The sequence below is a fragment of the Penicillium lagena genome (genome assembly GCF_028827675.1).
Source record: "Penicillium lagena strain IBT 129212 chromosome Unknown utg000003l_segment0_segment0, whole genome shotgun sequence".
In the NCBI taxonomy this organism is placed as follows: domain Eukaryota; kingdom Fungi; phylum Ascomycota; class Eurotiomycetes; order Eurotiales; family Aspergillaceae; genus Penicillium; species Penicillium lagena.
Window position 1 is genome coordinate 318,473 of NW_026623224.1, and position 10,808 is coordinate 329,280.

Below are 10,808 nucleotides of genomic sequence, written 5' to 3' on the forward strand. Positions count from 1 at the left end.
ATTTTAGAATCGCAGAACCTAAGCCGATCTTGGAACCTATACCGCACCCCATTTCGAGGACTAGCTAACAGCAACAACCATTTTGATAAGGATGGTCTCTCATCACTCTATATGCCTGCCCTCAACAGATATTTACATCCCTCCGTGACGCGTAGAGAGACGTCCTTCGTTGCGTATCGGGTGTGGATATCATTTGCATAGATTACAGACGACTTGGATGGCGGACCCGCTTTCTTCTCGTAGAAGCCCACTGGCTAGTAGCAGATCATTGGATGAGAACAGACAGCATGTCATGGTTTTTGCGCATCAGTTCCTTGATTCCAGCTGCGGTAGTTCATGGTATATTAGGAACAACATGTGAGATAAACAGTTCAGGGCGACAAGTTTCCCATCTATGTGCTCATTATTAGTCTAATAAACTAGGCATGGAGATTAGTAGTTCATGTCGCCTTGCATCGGAGCGATTCTTCATAGAAGTGCGCCGAGGTCATTTGGGTGGTATGTCGGGCTAAAAATGGTCCGCTGTCGTTGTTCACGGAGATCCGGGGAATCTACGTACCCGCCGAAGGAACTAGCTGAAACTCACGATGTAAAGGAGAATGGAAGGCCGACGACGTTAGGATCGTTTGGGAATGTGCGCCTGATGCATACCCATTCAAGGTCTAAGTTGATTCAACATGACATGTCCACAAACAGTTGTTCTCGATGGCTTCAGGCTCACCGAAGCCCGGCGACGTCTGCGCGAAGGCACTGATCTCGCCCTACAGGCAACGCTGGGAGTTCTGACGAGGCAGGCCGATGAGTGGCTGACGCAAGGCCCCTGGTCCGTCACCATGAAGAAGAAACCCCCGCCTAGTGGGGACATACACGACTACACCAGCCAGGCGCCCTACTGGTGGCCGTCGCAGGACTCACCGGATGGCAAGCCTTACATCCAGCGCGACGGAAAGAAAAATCCGGAGGTTCTCTACTATACCGACCGCGTCTACTGGGAAAAAGTCTTCACATCGTCCACCATTCTAGCCCTGGCCTGGTTCTACACGGAAAATGAGGCATACGCGCGACACGCTGGTGACATCCTGCGCGCCTGGTTCGTAACGCCCGAGACCCGCATGAACCCCAACCTCAGCCACGCCCAGCTCATCCCGCACGCTAACACGGGCCGCTTCATCGGCATCATCGACTTCTCCCAGGCCTACACCAGCGTTCTCGACGCGGCCACCATCCTAGCCACCGGCGGCGCCGGGACCTGCCCACCCAGCAACATCCCCTCGCGGGCTCCCGGCTGGTCCTACGATGACGCTGAGAGGTTCCGGGCGTGGAACCTCGACTTCCTTGCGTGGCTGACCGACAGCCCGTTCGGCCGGGAGGAGCACGCCCAACGTAATAATCACGGCAGCTTCGCGGCCATGCAGATGGCCGCCATTGCCCTCTTCGTCAACGACACGGCTCGCGCCCGCGACGAGGCGCTCGCCGCGCTCGCTCACGTCACCGAGACCATCGCCCCGGACGGCTCCCAGCCTGAGGAGCTCCGCCGAACCCGCAGCTGGCATTATTCGACCTTCAATCTTCTTGCCCTAACGCGTCTCGCCTGCGTGGGGCGCAAGGTCGGGGTCAACTTGTGGGATTTTGCCGGTCCGGGAGGCGAGGGGAGCATCGCGCGCGCGGTGGACTTTGTGATACCCGCGGCGACAAACAGCGACATATGGGCGTTCCCCGAGCTGGATTTCAAGGCTTACGCCGCGGCGGATATCATTCGGGCGGCGGCGGATGCAGGCCACAAGAGAGCGAAGGAGGCCGTGGGTAGGTTACAGCTGCCGCCTTCGGATGACCTGTGGCTGTTGAGACCGGCGCCGGAGCAGCTTGATGCGGTCAAGGTGGATGAGGACTCGAAATGAAGGGAAGCTTGGGTTCATGATAAATGAGTAAATAAGGGATAAGGATCTCGAGATCTCCGGGAAATTTTAGACTGGATGTATTACTCTTCCCGAGTCTCGATATTCCTGGCTCGGAAATCCGTAGTGACCTCATTCTCTCGGATTATTGTTTCCTATAAAGGGTGCTCGGAATCAGTCTCACTACGTAGTTTGTCTCCGGTTTATTCTCAAACCTTACTTTGCATTACGCTATGCTTCTTATAGTTACTCTACTCATGAAGCGTATTTTGAGAGTCTCTTGGTACGGTAGTAAATGACGGGATAAAAACAGCCATTGTATCAGCGTTGTATAGGCTATGCCTTGTCTCAAACAGCGTTTCTCATCCAGAATTTTCATGCCGAACCATATGACATTCTGCTGCTGGTCAATTCATGTAAATTCAAAAAGCACTCCGATTCAGACACATTCAACCTTTGTGTCGATCTGCTACAGATTTGTTATACTTCTCCACTTCCTTCGATTCGGATTCGAGATCCAATTCGCCGCTTTCCGTATTAAATGCTCCACGGCATATTTTGAGACCAGTGTATTTACGGGCTCCCTCGTTCGCTGGATTTTGGACAAGTCATCACCTTTGTTTTCAGAAGTGTTTGTCAGGATTTAGTAATCTACTTAGAGGTGTGTTCCGAGAGACGTCCAATTCACCTTCCTTGTTGTCTGCATTCTGTCTGCTCGGATAAGCATAGGAAAAATTTTCTTGGCCTTGCGTACCATCTCTTCATCGTTTTCCGCCATACCGAGCTCTAGTAATGTATCTAAGGATGAAAATAACGGATCTCAGACAAACAATTACGAATGTGAGAAGTGTGAGGGTCGTCTTCACGAGGACAGGAGACAGACTGCAATAGGGAGGAATGACGATTGTCCTAGAATGATAAACAATTGACTAGTAACTATCTCAAAGTAAGATCTCGAAGGAGACTTGAGCGAGACAAGATATCGTAGAAAATGGCAAGTTCCACACGATTAATGAATACCCATCATAATAAGTAGCCCAATCAGAATTCAAGATCCACTTCCCAGTCTGAGCCGACAGTATCACCGGCGATCTCCTCGTAGTCCTTCTCCAGGGCCGCCAGGTCCTCGCGAGCCTCGAAGAACTCACCCTCCTCCATACCCTCACCCACATACCAGTGGACGAAAGCACGTTTGGAGTACATGAGGTCGAATTTGTGGTCAAGACGATTCCAGGCTGCGGCAATAGCGGTGGAGTTGGAGAGCATAGTAACCGAGCGGCTGACAGGAGCAAGCTCGCTACCAGGCACACTCGTAGGACTTTGGTAATTAATCCCGAGCTTGAAGCCCGTTGGGCACCACTCAACCAAGTTGAAAGAAGCCTTAGCCTTGATGCCAGCCACAGCCTGCGTACAGTCGTGAGGCACGACGTCACCACGGTACAGAAGAGCAACAGCCATATACTTGCCTTTGCGAGGATCGCATACGACCATCTGGTTTTTCGGTTCGAAGCCTACCAAGTCGTTATTAGGAAGATTCTTGACAGAAAATGAAAGAAAGCACGTACACTGCATAGTGAGGTCCTTGACTTTGAAGCTCTCGTGGCCACTTCTGTTGCTAGATATGACAGGAGCATATGAGATAAGAGGGTAGTGAATACGTGGGAATGGCACAAGATTTGTCTGAAACTCGTTCAAGTCGACGTTGAGGGCGCCATTGAAACGCAAGCTGGAGGTAATAGAACTAACGACCTGGGCCACAAGACGGTTGAGATGGTCATATCCAGGGCGAGGGATGTCCAGGTTACGCTTACATATATCGTAGACGGCCTCATTGTCAACGAGAAAAGAGCAGTCAGAGTTCTCAATGGTGCTGTGTGTAGAAAGGACGGCGTTGTATGGTTCCACCACGGCAGTCGCCACGCAGGGGGACGGGTAAACAACAAACTCCAGCTTCGATTTTTTGCTATACTCAGTGGAAAGACGCTCGAGTAAGAGTGCGCCAAGACCAGAGCCTGTTCCCCCACCAAAGGAACGGAAGATCAGGAAACCTTGAAGAGAAGAACAATTATCTGTAATGGAATTAATTGAACGATCATCAGTCAAGGGGAGGTTCAATATACACACCGGCCACCCGGCGAACCCGGTCAACAACGTCATCTACGAGCGTCTTGCCGATAGTGTAATAACCACGAGCATCTACTATGTATTAGTTTGCTCATCGCATGGCTTCAAGATACTGGAGGATCATACAGTTGTTAGCCGCGTCCTCTTTTCCACTTATTAACTGCTCAGGGTGGAACAGATGGCGGTAGGTGCCAGTGCGTATCTCGTCAATAGGCTATACACCGCCAATGTGTCAGCACTAATTTCTTTCAACCCCGTGGTCGCTCGATACGCACAGAAGGGTCAAGATCAACAAAGATCGAGCGTGGGACGTATTTGCCGTTGTCGGTCTCAGTGAAAAAGGTCTCATAAGAGCCGCCCCGGCCAATTTCTTCGGCAAGATTGGTATCTAGACGTCCATTGGGCATCAGGCCGTGCTCGAGCAGATAACTATATCATCGTCCATCTATCGGTTAGCGAGTGCCGAATGAACCACGAGGCAGCGTAAACTTACAGCTCCCAGGCAGCATTACCCAATTGGGTACCGGCTTGGCCTAGGTGAAGATGACAGATCTAATAAATTATTAACTGGCGTTCCGGGCTTTGGAGGGTTCGTCTAACCTTGAACTACAAAAGTAATGGGAGCCAAGGCTGTCCGTATTTTGTGGTTCAAGGTAGGGCAAAGGAATGGACGCAGATTGAGCCATTTCCATAGCAAACACAAAACAGCAACAGGATAGCACGTACTTCGCCGCGCATATTGACCAAACGTTCGAACTATGTTGCATATAGGCAGACAGATGTAGCATGGAAGGAGGTCGAGGTTCAAATTTTCGAGAAACCTGGAATCCACAATGGGTAAAAAGAGGGGCCTAATACCATGGCGGGCGGTCTGCCCCAACTTCGAGCGTCAACACAGCTGTACGAATATTTCGAGTGAACCAGGAGATCTATCTATCATGTGACTGTCTCTTACCATCCTTTTCGGTATTTTAAAAGTAGCTCGGTCAAATATAGGCTAGCGTATTTCGCAATGGGTTTAGTGACGAACCGAAGAGAGTAAAGCGGTGAAACTGGTTTCGATCCATTCTGTATCTAGCCTAGCATATACACTCTGTGCCATATTTGTCTGGCCCAACACTTGCCGTTAGTTGCCACCGCAGTGCCAAAGGAAGTCCAGGTTTCCATTCGCCACTACGCCGTTGTCCAAGGCTACTCCCGGCGTTGTAGGACCGAAGAAATCGGTTCCATCCAGCGTTATAACACGGTCCAACTCGAGGAACTGCTGGCCCAACAGCATATGCGACATGGCCGTCAGCTCGTCCTCGTCCTCGCCACCACCATTACTGCTGCTGTTGTTGTTCTCCATGCCCAACCCCAAGAGTCCCACCACAGCCGCCGTCGAAGTTGGAGTCGTCCCTATCATGTTCGGGGCCCCTGTCGTTGCCGTGTTGGTACCGTAATGCTTCCGTCGCTGTGCATCATGCTGCTGCTGCTGCTGCCGCCGCCGCGGGCTCACATCATCGGGGCGAACGGGTGTGCCGCGGGGATCATACGCGATCGGCGGGTGTGGACAGATCGATGGGCGTGGTAGATAACTTGTGGGATGTATGAAGGGCGTGAAACCCGAGGGTATCATGCTTCCCAGGCCCAGACCCGGTGTTTGGGGCCATATCATGTCTCGGCGGGATGTATTACCGCCTGCCATGGGCTGCTGCTTTTCCAGAAGGCCATCCAGGCTGGCATCCGATAGTATGTCGCCGACCGAAGCGTGTGCATCCAGGCCAGCCATGCATCGGGAATGCATCAGCTGAAGCTGTATGGCGTATCGGGTCATCAGGTCCGGCTCACTCGGCCACCTGTCGCCGTCGTCTTGACCCATTATATCCCGCCCGTCCCTGCCGTCACTGCCCTTCCACCGGCGTGACATGTCCTTCAAGCTATCCACGAGACTGAAGAACTCGGGCGCCAGAGGATCCCCCGCCTCCCGGGTAACAGAGAGCCAATGCACCAGCAGCATGCGGGCGGCAACGAAGCCGCAAAAGGCGAACTGGCTGTTGACGATGCCCCCCATATAGCACAGGTACTTGTCGGCGATGGAGGCGATCTCGATGGCGGCAAGCAGGCACGTCTCGGCGCTGCAGGCGCTGGGCAGCTTGACGACACCGCACCAGGTCGCAGGTGGGTAGGCGACGTGCTGGTGCAGTAGGATCATGGCGGCGTTGTGCGTGAGGTGCGCCAGGGTCAGGTTCGGGTCCATCCTGACGATCGATGCGTCGCAGGAGACGTCCGAGTCATGCCACTGGTGGGGGAGAAACATTTTCCAACTAATTACCCCAATGCGTTAATAATATCCAGAGGGATAAGCAGGGGGAGGGACGAAGCTCACTGGACAAGCCGCAGGTCGAGTTCTTTGAACCTCGTTAGCCAGTTTTTCACCTGCTCCCTGTCTCCAAAGTCGATGCTCTGCTGCAGGAAGAAGGAAGTAACCTGGCTGAGGTTCTCGGTGGCCTCGATACAATATGCAAACGCCCCCAGGTTCGAGGTGTCCAGCTGATCACCTCCGCTGCCTCCACCACCGGGGCTGTAGTCGCTAGTCTTGGAGGTCGACTCGTAAAGCGCCGGGACATTGGCTATTGATTTGCCGATCTTGGCCGTGGACTTGTTCCATATACCGAAGAAGGGTGTCGAGACCGCCTCCTCGCGCGCCCATGGCGCTCCGCTGCAGGGAAGTCGTCGTTGGACGTGGTCCGAGGTCAGGCTCGTGTGCCAGCTGCGCTTTGTGTTAGACGACGACACGTTGAGTGGGCCAATCAAAATACGAACCCGGAAGTGACTGAGCAAACTCTGTGATAGTTCGGTCAATCAGTCAGCTTTGGCCGAACGTCTTACGGAGTTTGTATTACCTGTCGAGGAGAAAAACATTCCAGAAAAGCCTCCTCCGCTCTTCCGACTCTGTCCAATCGCGCGGCCATGACAGAAGCGTTAGCGGGCGAAGAAGCGGCTGCTTTTCGGATGGCAGGTCTGGTGGTTCGACCGTTAATTGGAGATACTCGACCGTCCTCGTCAGGGAACCAATGATGGGCCACGCCTTGGAGGGATGCCCGCATCCCATCTGCAACAGAAAAGTCAGGGGAAAGACAAAGCATGGAGAACCCTCCGGAGGTTGGAGGCTCAGGAAGCAGACAGCTCACGTAGTCAAAGGCGAGAAAGATCAGTGCCTGCATATTCTCGACCGACAGGGACTGCATGGCATGGAGCATCACAACCCTCCTGGATACTCTGATCTGCCTCTCGACACCCTCCCGACCAAGGCCAATCTTATCCAACTCGATATACTTGATCGCGGCAGCAACCAGCGCATGGAGAAGCACCGCCAATCGGCTTCTCTCGGCCGGATCCTGGATCCTGGCCCGGAACCGAGCCTCATGAAGGATGGGGACCCAGTGATGCACCGTGCGGAAGTGAACATCAATGATGGCGCCCAGGAGGTGTGGCGGAGGCGATGGAGGTGGTCCGTCCTCCTCGTCCCAGATATCGGGATCCACATCAACGGTTCGTCGCCTCTTCTGGCTGCTGGCACTGGCCTGGGCTGGTGATGCCGCCGGCTCGGACACTGTGACTGGGTCGTTGGAGGTCTGGTGCCTTTGGTGGAGGCTCTCGTTGTTGTCCAAATTTTGGACCCGGTGCTGGAATCCTGGAAGATTGTTTCCGTTGAAGTGTTCCGGGTCGAGGTCCAGGACGGCGAGTTGCGGTTTGCGCCTGCCCGATTCGTCCAGCAGGATTCTTTCCAGCACGTCTAGCAAACATGCGTCCATCAGTCAGGAGCTTTGTAGGTGAAAGATTCCTTTCCCATGTAGCTAGGGGGGCTCGTACCCAAGCGCCGGCTGAGGGTGTCGACGGCACCGGTCTTGATGCCGGGCTTCTGTTTGCTCACGTAGACGCACTCGCCTGCTGGATTCGGAAATTCGGGTCAGCTGAGAGCCCGACAGGGAGTTTGGTGGTGTCAGTAATAATATCGAAGCCCACCCAGTCTCTGGCATTGCAAGCAAGACGGCGTTTGTCTCGAACACTTGAGCTTCCTCCGCCGACACGACTGACAGGCGGGGAGATCGTCCGCCGCCAATGACCCCTCCTCCTCGTCCGCGGCGCGGACGATGGGGGCTTCGGGCTGCCGGGACACGTGCACCATTGCCCGTTTCTCTCGCAATATTTCGATCCGGTCGAGAATTAGTGTGGTATGCGACTGAGGGAAATCAGCGGGCGATGGGCTAATTATTGGTCCAGCCGAGTGCGCCCTTTCCCCGCATTTCGGATCGGTGCGGCGAAAGGGCGGTGATTGGTGGGATCTTGAAGTACATCAGGACCAATACCGGAATGGCCGATCCCGTTCCAACATGGGTTGGCAGAGGTGAACAATCAATAGCATTCAAATTTAGATGGATTGGGGTAACCAATCATTCCCACCACCCAGGATCCACACTGGCAACACGGAGTTCGCAAGCAGAAACAAACATACAGAGAGACTAGACAGGTCGGCATCTGCGGAGAACAGTCCCATCCCATGTCGGCCCCCTTCACTCGACCATCGTCACTACCGGTATCTCCTTCTCCTCGGCCCCCTCATGCGCCAGCTTAGCCTCCATCGCCTTCGACGGGCCGTCGAAAAGTTGGCCGACCTCCTCGAGACTGAGATTCTTAGTCTCCGGATAGAAAAAGTAGATAATGGTGAAGTTGCTGACCAGGATGCAGCACCAGACGATGTAGTACTTCCACCCAATGGCCCCGAGGCCGACCGGGTTGGTGTACCCGCTGAAAATGTTGGCGGCTGCGTCGCCGAAGCCATTGATGACGAACGCCTTAGCGCGGAGGTCGAAGGGCGAGACCTCGGCGACGTACGAGGGGACCATGCAGCCAGGCATCTTGTAGAAGAGGCCGAAAAGGAAGATGGCAAAAATTGTGGCGTTGCCTAGTCCCGCGTTGGTGTAGCCAATACCCGTGTTGACGCCGGTGAAGACGGTGATCATCAAAAAGGCGACGAACATGCCCGACATGCCGATCAGCCACATCGGTCGCCGTCCCATCTTGTCGACCAGCAGCGACCACGTGTTGCCCCACACCCAGCCGCTGATGGTAATGCCGCCGTTGATCAGCAGTTGCGTCTTGGAGCTCGTGATACCGATCGACTCAAAGACGAGATGGATGTAATATGTGATGAGCGCGTTGCCGCACCACTGGATGATGAACCCGGACGTGACGATAATGAATAGGCGGTACCGGTTGGCCGGTGTACGGAACCACTCCATCCACGACGTCAGCGCCTGCACCCGCTCCGCCTCGATGGCTGCCTCGATCTCAACCATCTCTAATTGCAGTAGCCGCGACGATTCGTCACCCTCGGCGTGGTACCGGGCTAGGATCCGGTACGCCTCGTCGCGCCTGCCTTTGTGCACGAGCCAGCGCGGGCTCTCGGGCGTGAAGAACATCATGACAAGTTGGAAGACGGATGACACGGCCTGCAGCAGCGAAGGCAGGCGCCAGGACCACGAGGACGCCATGAAGGAAGTGCCATAGGTAATCCAGGCGGCCATGATCTGGCCGAGCGAGCCGGTCGAGTTCTGGATGCCGATGATTTGGGTGCGCTGGAAGGGGTGAGCCAGCTCGGCGGCCAGGATGGGACACGCCGTGTTCTGGATTGTGTTTCCGAAGCCGATGAGTACGCGCGACACGACGAACATGTCGTAGCCGACCGACGCGGCCTGCAGCGCGACGCCGACCAGCAGGATGCATGACCCGATCATAATGGGGACTCGTCGACCCAGCCGCTGCATCATAGGCGCCGCGATGAGGAGCGCTCCGAGCTGCCCATAGCGGGTGCCGTTGGTGATGGTACCCAGGCGCGTGCCCGCCGGATTGCCCAGCGCATCCTCCCACCGGTCGATGATCTGCAGGCCGCTGAGCATAGAGCCGTCGTAGCCGTTGGTCATGTCGCAGACGATACAGCCCAGCAGCAAAAGGTTCAGCGATCGCAAGCCGGGGTAGTGCCACCAGAACCGCGTCCGCTGATCCGTCTCCCGCAGCGTCACACCCTCGACGCCGCGGACGCCAGATTTGTCGACGTGGAACATTATGTGATTGAGAACGAGTCAATTGATTATGGGACGCCCTGGATATTGCCCGCGGTGACTAGGATGCAAAACGATGTTCGAAATCGATAGAGCATAGGAGAAAGAAGGAAAGGGGTTGGGAGAGGCCAACGCTCTTTATCATGAGAGAAAGCCCTGGCGGCGGAGACTGAAAGACGGGGAAGGAAAAGACTTCAACACGTCCCATCTGCAGCATCGCCCATCTGTGCGTGTCTCCCCCGAATCATTCCCCCACAAACTGGACTCATCATGGCATGGCCAATGTCACTTCGTCAGGCAAATCCATCTGGGATGCTCTGGAGTGCGTCCCGTCCCCGGAATGCGGGGTAGTCATCTCCCGGGTCGATTCGATGACGGGATTTCGGGCTCTTGGTGCTCCGGGCATCAGTTTCCCGGCTACATGAATGTTGTTGTCTCTGGTAGCCATATTTCTGTTGGAGATCTGGCCTGGCCGACGTTAAGCGGTCGAGTCGTCGTATAAGGTAATATTGACCAATGAGAGACAGACAGCCCATACTACTAATACCGGAAACGTCGAGACACAAAAGCGAACCTCAAAAGGGTTGGGTTGCTCATGGTGTTACTTCTCGTAGTTCAATTCGACCAATTATTCCAGCATAGGAATTGATAGGGACGGGAGCGATGTCTATTGCATGCACTTCCT

General features: G+C 54.6%; 5 protein-coding genes across 5 annotated transcripts; 1 reads left to right on the forward strand and 4 right to left on the reverse strand.

Annotated features, from left to right (window-relative positions):
• Positions 1 to 677: 677 nt before the first annotated feature.
• Positions 678 to 1,898, forward strand: N7510_005265 (alginate lyase family protein; the record flags this gene model as incomplete). Its single annotated transcript, XM_056977191.1, has 1 exon — positions 678 to 1,898. One exon carries the CDS (start codon positions 678 to 680, stop codon positions 1,896 to 1,898), a length of 1,221 nt encoding a protein of 406 aa, XP_056833223.1.
• A 1,038-nt stretch (positions 1,899 to 2,936) lies between these two features.
• On the reverse strand, positions 2,937 to 4,757 carry N7510_005266 (tubulin alpha chain; the record flags this gene model as incomplete). The annotated part of the gene is made up of 7 exons (XM_056977192.1): positions 2,937 to 3,406; positions 3,461 to 3,964; positions 4,020 to 4,091; positions 4,146 to 4,233; positions 4,295 to 4,448; positions 4,513 to 4,571; positions 4,746 to 4,757. 7 exons carry the CDS (start codon positions 4,755 to 4,757, stop codon positions 2,937 to 2,939), a joined length of 1,359 nt encoding a protein of 452 aa, XP_056833224.1.
• Positions 4,758 to 5,145: 388 nt separating this feature from the next.
• Positions 5,146 to 6,258, reverse strand: N7510_005267 (fungal specific transcription factor domain-containing protein; the record flags this gene model as incomplete). Its single annotated transcript, XM_056977193.1, has 1 exon — positions 5,146 to 6,258. One exon carries the CDS (start codon positions 6,256 to 6,258, stop codon positions 5,146 to 5,148), a length of 1,113 nt encoding a protein of 370 aa, XP_056833225.1.
• A 125-nt stretch (positions 6,259 to 6,383) lies between these two features.
• N7510_005268 (fungal specific transcription factor domain-containing protein) lies at positions 6,384 to 7,816 on the reverse strand (the record flags this gene model as incomplete). The annotated part of the gene is made up of 2 exons (XM_056977194.1): positions 6,384 to 6,845; positions 6,953 to 7,816. The coding sequence occupies 2 exons, from the start codon at positions 7,814 to 7,816 to the stop codon at positions 6,384 to 6,386; spliced, it is 1,326 nt and encodes a 441-aa protein (XP_056833226.1).
• A 759-nt stretch (positions 7,817 to 8,575) lies between these two features.
• On the reverse strand, positions 8,576 to 10,126 carry N7510_005269 (uncharacterized protein; the record flags this gene model as incomplete). The annotated part of the gene is made up of 1 exon (XM_056977195.1): positions 8,576 to 10,126. One exon carries the CDS (start codon positions 10,124 to 10,126, stop codon positions 8,576 to 8,578), a length of 1,551 nt encoding a protein of 516 aa, XP_056833227.1.
• Between the last annotated feature and the right edge of the window lie 682 nt (positions 10,127 to 10,808).